General features: G+C 40.5%; 1 protein-coding gene across 1 annotated transcript in view; it reads right to left on the minus strand.

Moving 5' to 3' along the window:
• The window catches only part of LOC138246216 (germ cell-specific gene 1-like protein), a 68,060-nt gene that overhangs the window by 36,481 nt on the left and 8,857 nt on the right, over nucleotides 1–22,722 (minus strand). Inside the window, exon 2 of the mRNA XM_069200605.1 lies at nucleotides 1,450–1,497. Coding sequence (XP_069056706.1) covers nucleotides 1,450–1,497 — 48 coding nt within the window. The remainder of the gene's footprint in view (nucleotides 1–1,449; nucleotides 1,498–22,722) is intronic.

Here is a 22,722-nt window from a genome sequence, read left to right on the forward strand (position 1 = left end):
CTGTTAAACAACTGATGGATGACCTGAGTTCATGTGCTTTATTGGATAGTGAAGATCCCCATTTAATCACAAAGAATCATCAGGAGTTGCTTTATTTTTAGCATTACATTAATCGAACTGACAAGTAACATTTAAGGCATTACACCAAACTCAATTGGTATAATCATGTCTTGAGAGGTGGCGCTGTGACTTTGGGCCAGGTGCATCATGAAGGCCTTTTACGATTCGGAAATAGCGATTTTTAAGAAATCGCTATTTCCGACTTGCAAAATGCCATGTATCACATTTGTAAATCGGTAATAGCGATTTCTTAAAAATCGCAAATGCTATTACCGAATAGCAAATTGCGATACTGGCCCATTCGCACCTATGGGCCTATCGGCCCATATCTGAGAATTTTTTGCATATCCAAAATTGCGATTTCTTAACTAGAAATTGCAATTTTGGAAATGCAAAACCCCAGGGTGCTGGGGGCCTAAGGCCCCCTCTGCTGCACCCCAAAATTATTTTTTTCACCATGTAAGGTGTGACATGCCAAAAGGCCATGTGTGCTTTACATGTAAGTTTTAAAAATGCATTTTAAATGCATTTTTAAAATTTCCACATGGTTACCATCAAGTTCAACTTGGTGGTAAATAGCGATTCCTAAATGCCCAAATCGCATTTAGGAATTGCTTCATACATGTGCTAAGGAATTGCAAATAAGGATTCCTTATTTGCGATTTCTTATTTAGAGAGTCACAATTTGCGACTCTCTAAACAGGGTCGCAATTTTAAGGAATCGCTATTTTAGCGATTCCTTAAAATTGCGTTCAGAATGTCTTTCATACATTCTGAAGTGGCATTTTGCATTCGCAAACGGGCATTCAAACCATTTGCTAATGCAAATTGCTTTCATACATCTGGCCCTTAAACTTTTTCTACCTTCTTGATCTCTGTCAGAAGTGTACACAAATAGCCAGGGTGGTCACAACTCTTTTATACCTCCGTGGTGGGTGCTTCACCTCAAGACTAACCTGCTGTGCATAGCATTACTCTAGGTAAAGGCCGGGTCAGGCATCTAGACGCATGAAAGAAGAACCAGTTCAATGAAGACAACTTTACAATACACATCCTTTCTGTGAAAGCCCCCGAATCTCAAAAAGGAGGGAGCTGTACACATGAGTTGCAAAGGTATTTATGAATGGTTTGTGACTGCCTGTTTTAGTTCTCATTAATGCAATATAGTAGACATAATTTGTAAGTATGTAAGTTCAAGTAGTGGCTAATACCCATCAATATTTTTTTATTGAAGTAGTGATAACAACAGAGTGTATGTAATAGAAAGGAAGCATCTAAAAGGAAATGGGAAATTTCTTGCACACACCTGACCTATCTGTACATACTAGTCAACCCCATGAAGCACTTTATCTCAAATGCTAATAGTCAGTGAATCTGGAGTTGTCTTACCTTTTTCAGAGTCTGGTGATAGCTCAAGAAAGCTCCGGCAAAACTCATCTGTAACATAAAGATACTGATTAAAGCACCATAAAGCTAATTAATAACCATTTCAATAGAATCCTTTTACAGCACTACTAAGAAACAGAAAATAACACAAGGTGCATTCTAATGGCATCATATAATACCAAAAAGAACAAAACAAGCTGTTTAAGTTCGAAAGCACTGTGACAGGTCAGGTAGTAAATACTGATAGTAACTACTGAATGATAATTGGCACCATGTGCTGGAAATTAGGTTATTTCACTGGGAAAGGTGACAAGCAGGGAATTTCAAGAACTGCAGGTTCCCCTAGCCAATTGTGAAGGAGACGCCTGATTTTATTAAAGAAAAGTGAGGCACGTATTATGCAATCTCTTTTCTTACTGTTTATTTGCAGAACTTAAAAACAAACTACAATTCCTACAGTCCTGCTTAACTAGGCAGACAATGTAAACATAGAAAACATACAAGCACCCTCTAGGAAAGGCAGGCACACAATTAACTCCCTCTTTTCTTGATTTCCACAAATGTTTTCCACAGAAATCCACATGTGTGATTTCCACAGAAACCCATACATGTGTGAACTTAAATAAGCTCATATAAGGATTTTGAAAGCATATTTACAACACTATCAGCAGCATGCTCCACTCATGTGCAGTAAAAAGTGGTACGCTAGACCAATCTGCCACCCTCAAGTTGTCTTCTAATCTAGCACCAGCCCAAAAGGCATTACATGCAATAGTTACCCTAGATGAGTGTGCCCCAAACTCACCTGTATCCTCTCCCTGCTGGGGACAAACCTCGCATAGAGCTTTAGCCAACTCTACCAGGAGTTTTGATCTTGTAGCCCCCAACCTGTTTACGTTTCTAGCCTTGGTCAGATTTCCATACAAATGAGCACTCTGCATCTTGCCCTGCCCTTCACAAACTCAGGATTGCAAAGGAGCCCACAAGAAGCTCTAAACATTTGATGTGGATTGATTGATTCTTCCTGGACCATCTTCCTCTAATCAAGAAGGTGCCACATCTTACTCCTCCCCCAACCTCAGAGATTTGCATCTGATTAGAAACACTGAATCTGGCAAGGTAGGAAAGATGACCCTCAGTCTAACCCCCTATTCATTTTTGCTTTTGCTTCTTGATCTACAGGCACCACCTCTGAATAATCCTTTCTTAACATCGTATTTTTAACCTAGGTATCCTTTATAGATTAAGACAGGAGACTCACCAGCCTTGCCAATTATTTGAGGGAGTCAAACACACAAAATGTGATGGGAGGAATGCTTGAAACAAGTATAACCATTGGCAATTGCTCAGGGTAGCATTCCAGCCCACTGTTCTTTTGACCAGTTGTGTGGCGTTACAACATAGGCTTTTACCACACATTTTTTACATTGCATACATTTACCACACATCTGTCACGATGTATATATATATTTACCTTAACTAGACTTACCATGCATGGTAAAAGCACAAAAAAAATGCATGTGTTGTAGAAGCTGCGTGACAAAGGCACTGCGTGGTAATTGCTGTGGTTCCTCTTCTGACCAACATGCCACTTCAGATCTGACTCAGCCATATTCAAAGCAGTTTTGGTCATGCTCCAGTGCTAACAGTCTATCTCAAACTGCCAAATACCCCTGAGACCTGAGGGCTGTCGCCAGTGGCTTTAACAGTTTTGTGAAACACTATGGAGTGGTGGAAAGCCCATATGGAAGACATACAAACCTTTAAATTTGGCCCTGCCAATAGAACTGAAGAAAATTCCTGACCTCCTTATAGATTGGAACTGTACGATAAGCATCCTTCAATCCAAGAGCATCATACAGTGCCCTGGAAATATAATATCCCAAAGGCAGATGTTCATCACATCTTGAAATTGCTGTGTAGCACAAAGTATGTAATATCTTCTAGATTTATTTGTGGTCTGATTGTGTTTTTTGGTTCTCTTTTACACTAGAACATATTGCTAACAAACCCATCTGGATGCCTGCCAATTCTCTCTATTGGCCTTCCACTAGCAAATCCTGCTCCTCTTTAGATGTCACCTCCACATTATATTGTGAAAAGTGAACTGGAGCTGGAAACGTAAACTGGACTTGCACAGCCTAAAAGCCTGTTCTGAACTGTTCACAAAAAAGGACCCATGAATCGCTTGAAATCGATCGCCACCTTTGCACAAAAAATGCAAACCAGCCTCTGACCTTTGCAGAGGGAACCAAAACGACTCTTACCTTGGGTTCCCCATCCCTTTCTTGTCCTCTATAGAATCCGAGATGCCCACTACGTCTCCTGTCAGGGAAGAACGTTGGTCTGTACCGGTACTGGCAGTTGTAGTAGAAATTGGGCTTGAAGAATCCTGCACAGCCATCAAAGTTGTCCCTGTACCTGAGGATTCTGGATAAAACCTGCACAAATACCCTCATTAGTGAGGAGTGGCCCTTGTCCAGAGAAGCAAATGTATGAACAAAGCTGCAGTTTTCTTATATAAATTTGTCCCCACACAGGGAACCTTGAGCATTCCAGTAAACCTCTGACCTTGTAAGTTCCCATAAACGAGGGTCGATTCTTTCAGCCTTTTCTCTCAAAGGACAACCCTAAGTTACCCAGAAAATAAATGGCCCTCTAGGCTCATCTGAATTCTTAGCTTGTTCCTATAAAGTTAAAGGGCCCAGAGTATCTGAAAGCTTGCCTTGGCAAGATGCTGAGCCTCTGTCAACTCCCCTTTTGGGGTCCTTGCTACCTCTGCTTTAACATGCTGCAGTGTTGGTATCAAGCACAGGCTGCTTTACGTGAATGGAAGGCCTAGGGCACTCTGTCTTCATCCTAGCTGTGATTGCCCTATCGACAGGAGTCCTGATTCTTCTCTTAATTGTTTCATCCAGAAAAGGGGTAGGGAACCATTTTGCAGAATTTGGATGCAGCAACAACCCAGCATTAAAACAGGACTACCATTGTGATCCAGCATCACAGTCTGTGGTTTCTCTACCTTCTGTTTTTTAGGCATATTAGGATATTCGTCCCGTTCATAATAGTGATCCTTAGCACGGAAATCATCCAAACATGTGTGAGAAATATCATTAAATTGCCTGTTATGTTGATCAGCAACCATACTTGAATCCATATTATACCATGAGGTATTTAATTCCATATCGCCATGTGGAACTGAACCACTACTATGCTCCTGCCCATTAATCAGCACTACCACATGCTTATTTTTCATTACTTTTTTGACCCTGTGAGGGTGCCAATAAACTTGACATTGCATTTGCCACCAAGTTTCCTATGTTTGTGACCACAGTTTCGACCACAGTTTCAAAAGATCCTGCTACTTTTCATATAATTTACACTAATGAACAGAGATTTTTCTTTAAAAGTTTTTCCTCCACTTAATCAATTAATTTACATTAATATTATTGTCATTTCCACCTCCATGACTCACGGTGTATTTCAAATGAACCCCTACAATGTCAGAATAAATGATTTACAGAAGTATAAATGCTTATAGTGTTATAATTTCTAAGAGGCAGACTATCCTTCAATCACACTTTTGAATGAATATACAAAATAAACCGTTTAAAAAATAAAACATCATAAAATTGAAAAATGGACTAACAATTCTGTTTGAAACCGTCTAGGTGAGACCTAGGGCCTGATTTAGAGCATGGCAGAGGGGTTACTCTGTCACAACGGTGAAGGATATCCCCACCGCCAAAATATAAATCCCATTATATTCTATTGGATTTATATTTCAGCAGGCGGCATATCCGTCACTATTGTGAGGAGTAACTCCTCCGCGAACTCAAAATCAGGCCCTAAATTCCTTTATGCAATAAATTGCATTCACTAAAAAACTGACTTTTAATATTCACAAACTGGAAAATTCACACCCGGCAAGCTAGCCCATCCACTTCCAAACAAATAAATTGTCAAGTGAAACTGAAGGCTTTTAGTGAGCGTTTACATTGACACACTTCCTCTAAATCCAATCTTGAAACGTTCAGGAAGAAGTTGACTAATCTACTAGGAGTGTGTCTGCTTCGATCACAGGTCTCCTAAATTAACAATGATACAACAAAAGAAATTGATAAATATACCCATGTCTCCTCGGCTGCACGTCCTGAGGAAACACAAAATAACAAACTGCTCAGAAATACGAGCGTGGCTCAGCATCAAAATGTGGAAAGAATCAAGAAATTAGCACCATTGTGAGAGCTCAATTAATTTCTTATACGTTTGCATTGATAAATAGTTAAGAATTTACATGAATTAGGCTAATGTGGAGAAAACTGTGAGTCTCGGAAAATGTGCCCACTTGAGTGGCCACCACAACATGTATGACAATAATAAAGAATTCACGCTTATAGTTTAAATAATGTGCACACGTAGAACAGAATGTATTTGTGGATCATACTAATGTATTAATGTTATATATTTGCTTAAAAGTATTAGGCATTGATTAATTTTGAGGTTTGGGCCTAGATGACAAAGCCTTATGTTAAGTTTCAGGGAATAAATAAATGTTCATAAATTTGTTGTGAAAGCAGAGAATTAATATTGTTCATTTGTTCACATGGTGCTGACCAAGCGAACTGTAAATGTCTTAAACTTTCTTGTAAGAACTGTCTGCCGAAATTTACTGTATTGCGAATTGTTACTATTATATACCTGATGCGTGAGAAACTGATGTTCCCAGGCCTGAACAATGGCTGCAATGACTGCAGCTAGTGTTGCAACTGAAAAGTTACCTGACAGTGCTAATGATGGGAACGGGAGAAGAGGAGCCTATCATCGACATGCGAAAGACTGTCTAGTTATATTATAGATTTAGAAATGAGAGTCTATTGGTTCAACTGTGAACATATAATTTTCTGACCAATGACGGCTTGAGAAAATGCTCTATGGACTTTAGTATATCCAGACTATACTTTGCAGAATTTGTCAGTCATGCCAGTCAGCCCATTCTATCCCATTCCCTATCCCTTAGCAGTCCTGTTTAAAGAGCTGAGCAGTTCCTGATGTTTTCTTCCCCTCATAGCTTTATCCTTATAGAGTATATGTGTTAATGCTGATTCCTTAGCTTGATGACCTTGACCTGAATGTTTGTTCAGTTGACTTAAAGCCCATCAGTGGTTTAGCCAATCCCCTTCTCTGCCCCATGCTGAAGCTGACCAGACGGATATCTAACTGACAAAGAAATCACAGCTTGCCGATCCATTCAGGAGTGGTATAACCAAATGTTTTGTTTTGTTGTAGATTTTTGTTCTTTTCTCTTAGGTAGCAACCGCCATTTTGTTAGAGCCCTAGTTAGATGTTTCCCAAATTAACTTTTGACTAAATTACTTTTGCATGAAGCCCAAACATGCCATTCGAATTGGAGGGTTAGTTAGAGTGTCATGTGCTTATAAATGTTATTAACAAAGAATTGATTTTATTCACCTGTTGAATTCAGATGTATACCATCTCTATTGTTCAGTTATTGATGTTATTAATCTGCACTGTAGCTCTTGAATATCTAATAATTAATGCTCTGGTGAAATTTAGATTCTTTGACTCTTTGGTCAGCCTGTGTTGTTTGCATATGCTTATCATTTGGTTTTGAGATTAATATACGTGATACTAGCATTGTTAATCCATGGAAATAAACATTCTAATTTTACTAAAAGGTGTGGTTATTCATGGCCGAATGGCTCATGGTGCGTAAAGATTATTGACTCCTAAATATTGATGAGGTTTTATTGACTATGTGATAATATTGCTGTTGAAGTTATGAGCCATGGTGGAATCACTCTAAGCGTAGTCAAAAGGTCCATCGAATCTCTAACCCATCCCCTTATAAATGAATTACTAAAGACCTAATAGGGCCAGATACGCTCACACCCACACAGTGCACCCAACAAACTAAATGTACCCTTTCAATCAATCAATCACTCATAGCATTTGTGAAGCGCAGCAGTATCACCCCCAAAGGATATCTGGGCCCTGAGGGTGCTGTGTCTCTGTTGAAAAGCCACGTCTTGAGTCTCCTTCTGAAGTCCACAAGGGAGCTTTTCTGAGGTGGAGGTGCAGGCTGTTCCAGGAGGTGGCTGCTGTGTAGGGAAAAGGACTGGCCTCTGCTGCTGCTGCGATGGATGCAGGTGGACTCTGGGAGTTTTCATGAGTTGGAGTGTAGTTGTCTTGCTGGGACGTAGAAGCTCAGTTGATGGTTGATGTAGGAGAGCCTTGTATGCAAGTGTGAGGATTTTTAATTGGCATTTCATCCGGACGGGGAGACAGTGACGGTTCCTGATGTGTGGGGTGATGCTTGAGCGATTGGGGAGGTTGACGATGAGCTTTCCTTTTCAAAATGCCAAGTTTCAGGCCATACAGTACCAATTCAGAAAAACTTAGCAACAAGAAAAGAGAGAGTTTCTCATGGGACCCTCCTACATACAAGTTGTTTATTGTTTTCTATGCCTACACTCCCTGCCTAGCTGAGTTGAAATATGGGAATTGTGGTTTGTTTTTAAGTGCTGCAAATAAACAATAAGAAAAGATGCTGCATAAAATGAACCTCTTGTCTTGTAATAAAATAAATCCTACCTGCCCAGTTTTGCTTAACAAAATAATATAATCCTAGAATATTTCAACAATCTTTTACAGATGATTTAAAGCTCTGTTGCATAACATATGTCAAAAAGTGGAAAGAGATGTGATCAGAAAAGCAGTAACTAAAGTTCAATGTAGCAAAAAGAAAAATAAACAACAAAAGCACAGACAACATGACATCTGTATTGATGTGCTTGACATTGCTGTTGTGTGGTAAGTGCATGCCATATAGTGGAAATGAACAGAACTAGAATATGATGTTATATGTTAGAAAAGTGTAAGAGCCAGGCATTGCTTAGTTAATATGTCTTTAATGAAGTGAAAACGACAACTAAACCAGTCATGTAATAAATCATTCCTATTCCTAAACTTAAAAGTTTCAGGATTGAACCCTAAAAAGATATCTTCAAATGCCTGAAATAGGAGTGGAAGATCCTCAAAGTCTAGGGCCCAAGGTGTGGAATGCCCTGAACCCTACCCTACCCTACCCTACCCTGAGGTTGGAGCAGAACAGCACATATTTCAGGAACAATCTGAAAACTGAACCTTTACAACTCACCTATACCTCAACAAATGAAGGATGTCAGTCCGAGGCCTCCCTTCACTCTAATTTCACTCTACCCCACTTATCTTATCTAGCCCTCTGAAGTAATCCTGGGGCTATAGGCAGTGCTATATAAAACTCCTAATGAGACAAATAAATACCTTAGAAAATGACTTTTAAAAACAAATGCAGAAAAAAGTATCTCCTTTCACATACAGGACCTAATTATATAGACATGAAAATAGTTATGTATTTCTGCTTTCCATTGCTAGTACATTTGATGTGTGTGTTATTGCTAATACAGATTAGGTTCATGCCATTCCTCACAAAGTAGGCACACATGTCAATGCCACAACTGTGAACATTTATGACTTTCCCAATGTAATAGAATTGTATAATATTTTTATGAAGTTCATCTACATGCTATTTGGAAAGCTGTGGAAGTAGCTGTCAGAAGTTCTCTTCAGCTACGTCTGGCCTTCCCTTGTCTATGCTGGTCCCAACGCCACCAAAAGAGCATTCAGTGCTTGTTCTGATGTCTGACATCAAATTGACTTCAGCTCAATTGACGAATGATGCACTGTGAGATTACAAAAATGCAACAATTCGTCATTCAGCCTGACTCTGAACCAGTGCCCCTGCCAGGTAGGATACAACAGGAGAGGCTCTATGATCTTTGGCTCCAATTCTGAAAAGAGTACATCCCCATGCGGAGATGATGGTGGTGAGAGGAATGGTTTTCATCCCACTCCATATACAGATGACAACTTTTACATCAACTAACAAGAGGCAAATGGGTTTGATACATCCCCTTCAACAGAGGTTGACTTGCCACTTGGACCACCATTGCATCAATTCAATTCATTTCGTTTATAGAGCACATGGCTACCCCACAGGGGTTTCCCATCGCTAGCGAATACAAACTGAAACACAAATGTTCTTAGCTAGAAGAGCCAGGTCTTAAGCATCTTCCTGAACTGAGGATGGGTAATTGAGAGTTGGAAAGAGGTTGGTAAAGAGTTCCATTGCCTGGGGCCCAAGAAAGAGAAGGACTGACCACCCTGTCTAGCTAATCTCACTCTAGAAACAATGGCTAAGTTGGCCGCACCCGAACACAACTAATGTATGGGAATATTGTGATGAATGAGGGAGTGAATAATAGGATGGCCAACATGCTGCACAGCTTTGAACACATAGCAAAGCGTGTTAAACGTAATCTGCTTGTTTATGGGAAGGCGATGCAGCACACAAAGAGATTGAGCTACAGAAGTGCTGTGAAAAAAACATGAATGAGCAGTGTCAAAGGTTTTGTTTGTTGGAATTACCACAAGAACACTCACTAGGAGATGTGTTCTGGCTGAAATGGAGCATGGAACTTCTGTACACCTTTCCCGAGTTCTGAAAAAAACTCAGGAATAACCAGGCCTATGTCATCTAAGTGGGGTCCAAATAAGGCAAGGAGAGTGTGGTAAGGGAATCAGCAACTGTCTTCAGATCAGGCTACCACTTCGGGAGGATCTTCTATTGCAGCAGCAGGGCACAGTCCTTCACGCAAACCTGTGCAATCTACTTTTCCAGATTGAGTGGCGGCAGTTGATTGCATTTGATGTGCTGTCTCAAATGGTGGATGCCATCCTTCCTGCCAGACGCCCTTCCATTTAGTGCATTAATGCTGAGAAATGGGACAAATCTGTGGCCTGGTATGGTATCTGCAAGACTGACCATTTACAAGCCAAGCTGTCTGATGTTCTTTTGTTCATTTTTTGTGTTTGGCCTATCAAAGCCTTGCAGTGAGCACTTTTAAAGGTTATTTGTTGACGCTTTTGGCTTTTCTACATTTGTCGGACCAACTGTCCTTGTTTAAATTACCTGTTGTGATGAGTGTTATAAAAGGTTTGACACAAGTTTCCTCCCAGACTATTTGTGATGCAACAGTGGGACCTTAATGTGTTCTTCATATTTGTTAGATGTACACCTTTCAAGCTGAAGCATAACTGCTCGTTCTGTTTCCTGGCTGACTTTAAAGACTGCCTTCCTCATCATAATTACTACAACTTGTCTTGTGATTGAACTTCAGGCACCATTATAATCATATATTTTCTGTTCTAGGTAACCCCCTTCTCAAATTAAATATGCTGTTTATTTAAAAATAGGGTTGAAATATAAATGCACATTTATTAATGTTGATAGTCATTGAAATATGACATATAAGGCTCCATGAATATATTCATGTTTTCCTGTATTGATTGAATTTTGTTTTACTTTGATTTTTTATTTTTATTTTAAATAATGATCAAGGTTTCATAAAAGCAGAATAGTCATTTTCTCGTGTACTGTACTTAAACAATAGACAAAGTTCTCCAGAAGTATGAGTTTGCCAGGTCTTTACTGCTGATTGTTTATTTTGAAAATGTTCGAAGATGTTCGACAATGTTCAGATGCAATATATATAAACTAAGAACAGAGTGTGATGTGAAAGGGTTGAATTTCGCACCAGGGACTCAAGGCTAAGGGTCCTGCAGAGATGTAATCACCTTCCTTTGCTAAAGGCTAAGGGAGAGGCATTTCCATCCTTTACTTGGTGGGCTTATCTGCTCATATGCAGACAAGAATAGCAGATGCAAATTCCTTTTGGAACATTGGTCCTGTTGTTCAGTAGAGGAAGGTGGGTGTAAACCATCTCTTAAAATTCGAAGTAGGACTCTTTTGCTGCTAAGTTTAGCTTAGTAAGCTGAGAGGAAAGTGGGGTTCGAGATATCGATATAAAGAAGCATTATGACATCCTAACGTTGGTACAATACTTTTTATTATTCCCCCTCCTGATACATCTCATTGCCACTATTTTGCTTGTTTTTATAACTGTTAATTTCCGTATTGCATGCACTAGGATAAACTTTTGATTTTAAATAAATCTTGAAAATATATTTGTGGTTTCCTAGGGTTTGGTTCCACCATTCATCCTTGAGATATCTCACAGAATTGATCATTACTCAGCTATTGTTCAGAAGGTTATGGGGCAGTTGCAGCTCATCAGTTCTCTGTCTCAGTTTGGCATTATTGACTAAGACTTCGGTGCCAAAGGTGTATAGAACCCATTTCCGGGCCGTGCTCTGAGAAAGAATCTCTAAACTATCTCGGATGCAACCTGCCAACACTAACTTTTTCTGAATAAAGTGGTGCAGAAGAGTAGGACAGAGTTCTTGCCTAAAGTTGTGACTCCTTTTCTCGTGGGGCAATCCATCACCCTGTCAGCATCCTGTGCCCCTCCCCGCCCCTCAGCCCTCGAAAGAGACAGAAGAGACTTCATCGGTTGGACCCTGATCATACCAAAAACCCTCATGTGGACAATCAGCTTTCTGCGCAGTTCTCCAGTGCAAAAAAAGGGAAAGATGTCCAGAAGAGGACCCTTTTTAGATGGCTATCTTCTGCAGCTATCCTATGTATTAATATATGCTATTCACTGGCCTGGAAGCAGCCACCTAAAGGTTTGAGAACCCACTCTGACAGGACTGAGTCTGCTACCATGGAATTGACACATGGGGTGCCATGAACTTGACATTCACCAGGCTGCGACGTGGGTGTTGGTATGTGAGTTCACAAAGCACTACTGACTTAACAGCCAAGTCCAGCGTGAAGGATATTTAGCCTAGTTGGTCCTGCAGGACATCATGGACTGTGTCAACTGCATAGACCCCTGATCTTGGGAGGTACTGCTTGGGTTTTTGTTCTAAGGTGAGGATTATCTTTCATAATGCTTTTTCTAGTGGACACTCTTACTGCTGGAACCCTCGTCGCCAAGCCCACTTCCTCGTTCTGTGGAGCGTCCTCATTTTAACATCTAAAAAAGGTTCCAAATTAGGAATTAATACATTGACACCAACAATTGTTTCTTCTTCACCTGCAGGGATCCGGAAAGGCAAAAACAAGAAACAAATTAAAGCGCAATGCTAGTGCTTTTATGTGGCTCCGAAATGTAGCACTATTCTTTCACAGGGTGATGAGGAACCACACAGCACTACCTAGGGACATGAGGAAGCATTGCTGGAGAACAGTTTCCCGATCCAGTCTGATGCTTGGGGAAAGTAGGGAATCTGCTAGAATATCCTCAAGAAAGACCTAGCTTTATCCAAGGTAAGTAACCTGTTCTTTTCAGTTGTGCAAAACTGTGACTCCACATTTACATCTGAATGATCATAGTTGTAAATCAATTTTTCATAGAGAATAAATGGCTTTGTTTTAGGTGCCGAGGCTTGGCCTATGGTATGCTTTTTCATAGCTCATGTAATAGATTTTGCCTCAAGTGTGAGTAGAGAAATTGTCACTGCTGCTTACATTTTGACTGTTCTACAGTTTGTGCCATGCGGCACTTACAAAAAACTTAATGAGGGCAATCAAAAAGTAAAATTAGTTTCCATTGTAGGGGAAGGCACATGCGGTTGGGTCTTTTCAGCAGGCCTGAAATGCATAGAAGTATAAATGTCAGCTATTCAGCCCAAAATAAGAGAATCATGCAAAAAGTTATGTTTCTACAGTACTGCTATTATGAATGTTAATTACTTTTGTAATACATTAAAACTGAATGAGTATTACGTAGTTGAAGTGCACGACATCCTGATTATTAAATTAGTACATAACATTACTTGCACAGTGAAAAAGGAAGGCATTTTCACAGCAGATAAGTACCATTTTACTGTGACAGGGGACGTGATTGAAACCTCTAATACAGCGGAAGTCCAAAGGATTGATAATACAGATAAAGCATATGCTATAGCTAACACAGTAAGACAACAAATATGTAGTGCATTACCATTGTATTACTACGATCCGAAAGGAATTATGGTGTTTGTATTGTATTGTATTGTAATAGCACTTATATAGCGCTTACTACCCCTGACGAGGCGTCAAAGCGCTTTTCGGCGAGTAGCACGCTACTCCGGAACCCAACAAGAATTAGTGATGGATTAGTATTGGGAAATAAGAGTACAGTTTTAGTATTATTATGAGTTAAGTTGAGACGCGGGTATGAGAGTTTGTTAGTTAGATTGACTGGAGTAATGGAGGGGTGGAGGAGGAAAGAAATCCAGAAGTGTTAATTGGGAGTATATCCCTCATTTACTCAACCCAAAGGCTTGGGATGAGTAAAGGGGGGTGGAGGAGGGAAGAGTCTGGGAAGGGTTAGGGAGATCATTGTATCAGGGTGAGATAAATGAGGGAGAATTTAGTAGGGTTGTTTGGGAGGTCATGGTAGTAGAGTGAGGTTTGGTGAGTTAGATGTGGAAGCGGAGGGAAGAGCTTAGGCCGAGTTATTTAGGAGATGAAAGTAGTAGAATGGATTTGGGATGAGTCAGAGTGGGAATGGAGGCTAGATTGATAGAGACATGACATATGATGATGGGTAGGTAAGTGTGATAAGATGAGAGCAGGGATTCATAGATATCTAGTATAACAATCCACCCAGGAGCCATGCAATGACCCACGAACATGCCAAGCACAGAACAACATACACACATACATATCTATATATATATATATATATATATATATATATATATATATATATATATATATATATAAATATATATACATACACACATACACACACACATACATACACACATGAATACACACACATATGCACACATATATGTACATACAATACATAATTAGAACCATGGGTAAATATACTTAGTCAAACAGGTTTAAAGAGTGTGTGTGTGTGTGTGTTATGTTATGACATAGTAGCGATACATATTTTCTAAAGAACTATACATAACTAGAAATAGACACATAATCAGAATTTGTTTTTATCAACATAGGCATATGCAGTACATAGATGTTTGAATATGGTGGTTATGAAGGAAAAAGCCAACTCTTGAGTAGTTTTCTGAAGACAAGAAAGTTATCTGTGGCTCTTATAGTTGTGGGTAATGAATTCCATAGTTTGGCTGCTTGAACGGAGAAGGATGTACCACCTATTGTCTTATTCTTGTATGGTGGTGTTCTAAGGTGGGGTGCAAAATGATTGCCCAATGCATGTAGTACGTGAGCCTCTAGCAGTATGTCCTTATAATCAGCTACCCTCCCCCCACAAGTTTCTGTGCTTGATGGTGCTATGTTTGGAATCTCTGAACATATTCAGGCACCAGTGGTGTAAGTAATCATTGTAGGACAGAACACAATGGTATGACTCACACACAATCAGTGTTGGTTGTCCGTGATATGTATGTTACAGTGTCAAAACAACAGCTGTGCCAACTGTGCAGTACAGTCCCCTAAGGTCTACGTATAGGTATTATGAGGGTGGAAAAGACCATCCCTCACTACCCCACTTACGACTAGCAAGCAGCTGAGTATTGATGCTTAGTACCTATAGCTAGTTGTGCTAAACCATCAGTATAAATGACAGTTCAATATTGATCAAGTGGTAGTAAGTTAGTAGGTGCAGGGTATTCCTGTTCATATTGGAGGAATTCTTGGGTACAAAGTTTTGGGTCAAAGATGTAATCAATATCGGTGGCAGTCAGGGAGGTTGTCCACTGACTCCATCGTGGATGTAATGCTTTAGCATTTGGAACACTGACTTTGGTGGCCGCCTCAACTGCTGGCACCAGGGTAACAACAATAATGCGTTTCCCCTGGGCAGGTGGTCTCTCCTTGATGACAGCCATCTTTACAGCAGTCAAAACTTTCTCTGTTGGTGCAAAACATTGTTCTGCATTAGAATTCAAATTGGATTTGTATGCTTTGGGTACCGTGTCACCCTCATTAAATGTGACATAGATGAACCCCATGGCACCAGAATTGTTTGTTGTTTCGTGTGTGTGAATGTTTTGCTTTTAACATGACTTGTTGCAATTCTCTAAGAATGCCTGTGTGTTCTGCTGTCCAGTGTTTGCTCTAAAAGTCTGGATGAATTAGATCATAAAAGTTTTTATGTGTTGTGCATAGTCAGGTATGTATGTTCTGCCAAAGTTAAAGAAACCCAGCGATGACTGTAGTTTCTTAAAGGTATTTGGAGTTTTCATTTTCTCTAGAAAGTGCAAGGCCAGGCTCTTGCCTTCATCTTATAACTCGTATCCCAAAAATAGGACACTAAAAAAAGCATTTTTTTTAAATAGAATTTTTTAGCCCTGGGCGGCAAATTCTAGCACGATTCGATCCACCCTGGCTAAATGTATACTGAGGTTGACATCTGTGGTATTACTACGTTGGAACTTTGGATGTACGTGGAAAGTTCTGGTATGTGCTGCATTTCAGGGGTGAACTTTGCTTTTCAAGGGATGGGCTTCATGTAATAAACGGGCTGAATACAGGGTAGTGGGAATCAAAGTTATCTCCACCTAGGTCGCTATATGTTCAAGCACCCGTGAGTAAAAGTGTGAGGTTTCTAACATACTGGAAGTTCAAGACATTTCAAATATAGTGCATGGCACTGTATTAGTGCAGATACATGTGACTTTCTTACGACAGTCGAGATGCACAATACTAGTAATACTGTGGAGTGACATGACATATTAGTTAGAGTTCTCTCTGGCGTATTCTTAAAAGGATAGTTCAAGACCGATAAGAGGGACAGGGTTTCTATACCTTTATCACGCACTGAAAGTTGACATGAAATATCAATTTTACAAAAAGTAGGAAATATGATGTTCCTAATAATACATGGTCACTCCTCTCTGTCTCAGTGAGTTGAATGCTAGCTGCAATTAACAATTTTGAAACTTGACAAAGTCAACTCTGACTTCCACCCTTTTGAGGTCATTAAATTGAATACCATTAAATTGGGTATTTGTAACACCTGTCATTCACAATTCGTACAACATTTTTCAGTAGAAAGCATTGAACAAAAAGGTGATCGTTATAAATTCTTGGTCTACGGCGCCCTCCGATGTCAGAGATCCTATATTTGACGACTTGTAGGATAAATGTTGAGCCTGAACTGTGGAAATGAGCACGATAATAATCAGCCAATGGATTGTTGCACTCTCATACATTTTATTCGTTTAATGTAAGACACTACTATTGGCTTTTTCCTTTAGAATGTATGGAAAATTGCAGTAATGCAATAAACAATCTACAATACTTTATATTTCTCCTTATGGACATTTGACTGAATTATCATGGAAAAGTAATTCAGAAGAAAGGATGTGGAATGCTAGCTTTCCCTAAGTAGTAGTTGATGCTCTGTTCATGAATCTGCATTTCATATAGACTGCTACTTCTGCAGCAGGCATTATGATGGTACACGTGAAATGTAATACACTATTACAGCACAGTAGTAATGCAATTTTCTTATTACAAGCGATTAGATGTCACACAGACTAGACTCTTATAAAAAATATGCTCGTTTCATACCAATATAGCTTCCATATATTGTGAAAGCCATTTTTATCTTTACTGGAATCAGTTTTGTCCCTTTTCCCTGTCCTGAGATAGTTAATGATGACAAGGCCTGCAAGACATTCTCAGAGGTCGGATGACCTCAGGTGAACTAATGTACTCTACTAAACAGTCTGTAATGCAAGACTTGCACAAAAGGACATCTCACCTGGTATGCTTTGCCTCACCCACCCAACAACATTAATAGTAAAACACATCTATGACCATATATAGCCAAAGGCCGAAAGACCTACATCTGATTGGGTAGAAATTGTGCAAAATCATTGGATTTACTCATTTTGAAAGCCCCCACCATTGGGCACGTAAAATCATCTTGTATCATGCTTTTGCCACTAGTTGTCATTTCATTTTGATTGGCTGAATGCTTAATGATTGTGTGATTTCTTTACCTTTAGTTCAACATTACGCCATGTATCTGATTTTAATAAAGAAGTAATAATTTTTTCTGTATCATGATTGGATGTGCATTTTCATGTCTTTTGTGGTTTTCATGAATAAAAGACCAAGTGGAAGTTCCATGAAGTGGACGTGCCACTGCCAGACCTGTCTCCTTGAGTCATGTATAAACATTGCCTATGAAACCTGACAGTTGTCTGTGTTTCTTTTATTGATGTTCTACATTTGATGGAGAATACGGTCCTAGGCTGCTACCTCTTTGCTGCTGTCTGTGCGCTGGATTGGTGGACTGAGGACACCTCAGTGGTGCTGCTCCCTTCTTTCTCTGACCTTATGGCCTGAGGTCTTGTCTCTCCATGCATTGTATTCTTTGAGAAGGGTGATTTAAATTTTGTTGTTGATTAGTCTTCACCACTTTTGAGATACCACATTTGTTTTATCGTTTTCAGTATAGCCACATGGTATATATATAGTGTTTATATATTTCCCTGTTGGAAGGCAGTGAGTATTCTTATCCCTCCCCCTCCTCATTGCTCCTAGGGCTTTATGACCCTCTGGTGTATGGGTAGGACAAACCTGGGCCATCAGGGTCAGTTACCCCCCTGTGTATGTATGAAAAAAACAAGGCTCCACCACTGTCTGCAAGTGTCTTGTGTGCCTACCGCAAACAGTGGATGCCTGAGGTTTCCGCATGGACTCAGCCGCACCTACCAGCCTCTATTTGAGAGCCTAGCAGAAAGCAAAGGGGTTCATGCACTAAACTTATTCTGACTTCCCTATCTCCTTCATGTTGGTTGCAAGGACACTGGGGAACCGGCACGTATAGTAGTACCCTTTTATCTCTGAAGGCACTTTCGACCTTGTGTCAAGGACGCACGCTTCATGGTGAGCCAGTATCGTGTGCCCTTTTTTCCCAAAGTGATGGTCTGATTGCACGCTCTTCTGCTTCTTACTAGCAGCCTTGCACAATGCTGAGTATAAGGTATCTGACCTATGTGTAAATGTGATTTTCTCTTGTTCGCCACAGGTTTGAGCTCAGGGAACTAGTCCCAGAGACACCCTATTGTACCTTTGTCTGGTGTGAGCGGAAATACCCGTTGTGCACTAGGGATGGTTAATATTTCCTGAGACAATGGGCCAACCAGTTAGTAAAGAGGAGTTGGACAGTAGTAAGGCTGCCCTGCCCAATCACCCCCTGCCTATGACTGCTAGGAATAACGATTTGCAGTTTCCCTCAGATGGCACATGTGACACACAGGAGCTGGGAAACTTGGGATAAATGTTATTGGTGAAAGGAAAGAAAATATGCCCGAGTGAGTGGGACTCATTCTGGATGTGGGATTTAAGTGAGCGTGACTTGAGGATGATTTGCGATGTAAAACGGGAAGGTTCACGTGGAACTGCTGGCATTGTGGAAGTGTCCATTGATGCTTGCTCATCATCAAAGGATTTGTGAAAACTGGTGTACATTTCAGCTTGATGTTAATGTAATGTATCCCTGCCTTTCCCTGTCTTGGGCACCAGGAGAGCAAGCCGGGGAGGAGACAGATCCTCTTATGAAGGATGTTATTACAGGACAAATATGAAACCTCCCTCGCCAGAGAGGCTCCTGGAGATGAGGGAAGCACTACAGGCGACAAACTCACTCGGATCAACCCCTAAGATCTATTTTGGGCCATGCTAGCCGGGGGCAATATCTGACACTGGCCCAAGGCAAATTAAAAATCCTGATTGGAGTTTACCGAGCTCTGTGCCTCCACAACTCGCGATGCCATTTAGGCGCCATGATAACTTCCATCTGTCAAAGCCATCTAGTGTCCACTCAAAAATTGGTACACTAATAAACTTTTCCATTCCACTGTGCGCAATAAATCATCAATCCGTTTCAATGGATAATAGCAAACATCCTTTTTCTACCAATTCAATAGCTATGATTAATGTCCCCCAATTGCCCTCTCACATTCGCTTTGAAGATGAGAATTCCATTAAAAATAAAGCTATACATGGGATATGACAAGTGAGATGATGCCGCTCTGTCATTTAGGACAACATTCCTAGTGCTAAGAGAAACTCTATAATTGATTTGCATCGTGATATGATTGAACTGACTTTTTTAGGGACAGGCTTATGGCCGACAGGGTTCTTGATATTAGGCCCTCTGATCCAAACAACTCAAACACTCAGTTAAAGTATTTTGGGGCAGGGACGAGTAGGCCTACGACTTCATGTAACATCATGCGTTCCTTTTCAGCTCCTCTCTGCTGGAGGATATTGATTGACTAATGGGCCCTTCTAGAACCATTGTTCAATCTACTCCGCAATCCTCTTTGTCTCTTGAAAATACACTTTGCACTGAGGCTCGAAGCACATGTGATTCCTCAGTATGTATTGCTGCAGTAGATTCTAAGGCCAACACTTCCTCAGTCACTCCCCCCATCCAATCTAATGGTATTTCAACCTTTGTAGCTACCCACTTTGACTTATCTGCCCCATTCAACTTAGCTCAGATGTCTTCAGCTAATATATCTATTGCCACTGATGATTTGTTATTAGTCACCAATTCGAACTCATCAGTGGCAACCCTTTTGGCTCAGCCGTATCCATTTAACATGGTTACCACATCGCAAGCCTCTATACAGTTAACCTTTATCTCATTGAAGGTGGCTGGTCTTAGGACTAAAATGGTCCAGCCTGATTGGTCCAATATTATCGATAGGCACTATATTTGCTTGTTTCAAGAAGCTCGGATCACTGAACCAATTCTTAAACCATGTTATTTAAAAGCCAAGCCTTTGTGGGCGATCTTCAGGGGGGGCTTACTATGTGGGTTAGAGCACCATTGAACTGTAAAATCCGGCAATTGGTAAATGATTGCCCAGACATTTTGGGTATTCAACTCTAGACGGATAAAAACTACAGTGCGGCTATTTTTGACATCTGCTCTAGAGGTGTCACAGGTGGTCTGGCTTCTAAGACTTTACAACCCTTGAGGAGTTTCTGGCAAAGCACCCCACTCAATTCTATCTTATTTTAGCAGGGGACTTCAATACTACTTTTTGAGCCCCTTGATAGTGATTATGTCAGGATAACGCAGGAGGAAGATGAAAGATGGTCCATTTCTCAATTGAGCTTAGCTCCTGTAAAAAGGTGGACTCAAGCTGCTTTGCAGCTTAAGGCTCTTTCGATTGAATTAGGTGTCAGGGCCACTAATGGTTGTACAAGATCAGATGCAAAGGGAGCCTTCATGTTGAACAGACCGAACCACATGAGTCGTTTTGACTATATTCTAATCGATTTGAGGTTATGGCATTTGGTTAATGGCGTGGTGATTGTGGGAAGAACCGAGTGATCACAATCCATTGTGTCTTGCCTTGATCGCTCTTTTTGGTAGGAACCGGTTTGATCCTTCTCTGACTATTCTTGGGGGGGGGGTGGTCAGTGAGCCTTCTACTGACTTACATTGTTTTAAATGGCGGCAAGTTGATGTCCATCTGGATATTTTGCCGGCCATTAGTCATGACTTGCAAGTAGCTATGTCTAAAATATTCACCTGTTCTTATAGTGAAGAGGATCTAACTGCAATAAGTGAACTCCACACAACATTTTTCAATCACATTTCGACTTTCTTTCAAATTTCCCCCTTTTTTGTGATCCTATACTGATGATGGAATGTAATTGTTGTTCCCTCTACGATAGGCAAGAATTATACTATGCACATGACTTGGTGTTAATTGTTATGTGATGAGCAGCTGTTTATTCAAATAAAAAGATTTTTTTTAAATCCCCTTTCATTTAGTAAATAGTACACTTTTGAATCTAACCAGTGGTTCAATAAGGATTGCAGGCATCTTAGACGTTCTCTGTCTTGGGCTATAAAAAGCAAGGATACTGAACAGATTCCTTTTATCAGAAAGACCTATAAAATGAGCTTGCACACAGTCAAAAGGGCTTGGAATGAACAAAGGTGGCAAAATTTAAAGGACGCTTGCTCTGTTAAAGATTCTACTAGATTTTGGTTTCCAGAGGTGATAATACCTCTGTTTTTAAACCCACTATGTAGCACTAACCAAATGGTTGAAGCATTATAGGTCCCTATATCATGGTGGTGCTCTGATTCCCTCTGAGGGATCACCCTCTGCAGTGGGTCTTCTGAGTCATTCTTCTTTATTGTTTGACCTATCGAATGTCACAGCTGCCCTGACTTCTGTTGCAAGTGGCAGGGCTCCTGGGCCAAATGGCATCCCAGCTGACGTGTTGATGCATAATCCAGACACTTGGTCTAAATATATATTCACTCTTGCCAATGCCATTGCAAAGGAAGCCCCAAACCTGGACTCTTGGCCGGGTGCCGAAGTGGCGGCCTTTTATAACAAGCATTTGCAATGCAACGGATCTCACGTTTGCTCATGTTAGAGCTGATAGCGTTGTAAACTCCTAACCCGACTTTTCACCTATCAGCAAAAGTGCATTTATGTACGTAACCCAAAAAAGTGCAATTAACTACTGTATGTAAAGCGCTCGACTTCTGCCAAGCGAAATCGCGCTAGTAAATTAGAGAAAAAGTAGTCCCTGAGCCGGACAGAAAACAGTGAGCCTCGCATGTTTTCTGTACTTGGTCGATGCGCTGGAGGAGGGCTAGCCACCGGAAAAGGCATGACGTATGCATGCCTTCGACTAATGAAAGCAAGCAGATTTTATTAGGCAAGCCCACGAACCAATCAAAAACACCTACGTGAGGTCGACAGGGCTCCGAGCCCTTTTCTAAACTGGGAGGGAGAGAGGCTAAAAATCTTTCAAATGTATTCTCTGATGTTATTAATTCGTTAAAGATTTCTCCCTCCCAGTACACCTCTTCACCCTTTGTTATTGGACGTGGGTAGGAAACCACTTGAATGCAAAGCTAGCCTGCGACTCCTCCTGTTTTGGAGGAGAATGTGGTCTACTCCTGAGCTTGCCCACTGCGGGGATCTACCTTTCAGGATGCTAATGAGGCAGACAGATTCAATAAAAGTACTTGGCTTTCCACCATCAAGAAGCTCTTGTTTTCTTTGGGTATCTTTGAACTTTGTCAGCCTCTTTCTAGTGACCACATTCCCTCTAAAGAGCTTCTAAAGAAACAATATTTGTCATGAACAATTCAAATTGAAGCTCAAAAAGCAGGTAGGGTCACTTTGTCAGAGCAATTTCTTGATTTTAAGACCACTTGTGTTTTCGAGTAATTCTGAGATCTTATCACAATCCCGTTGGACAGGGAGTTGTATTTTGAATTCAGAGTTCGATCACTACCTCTGAAATCCTTCACTTGCTAGATTCTC

Source organism: Pleurodeles waltl, chromosome 7, assembly GCF_031143425.1.
Source record: "Pleurodeles waltl isolate 20211129_DDA chromosome 7, aPleWal1.hap1.20221129, whole genome shotgun sequence".
NCBI lineage: Eukaryota > Metazoa > Chordata > Amphibia > Caudata > Salamandridae > Pleurodeles > Pleurodeles waltl.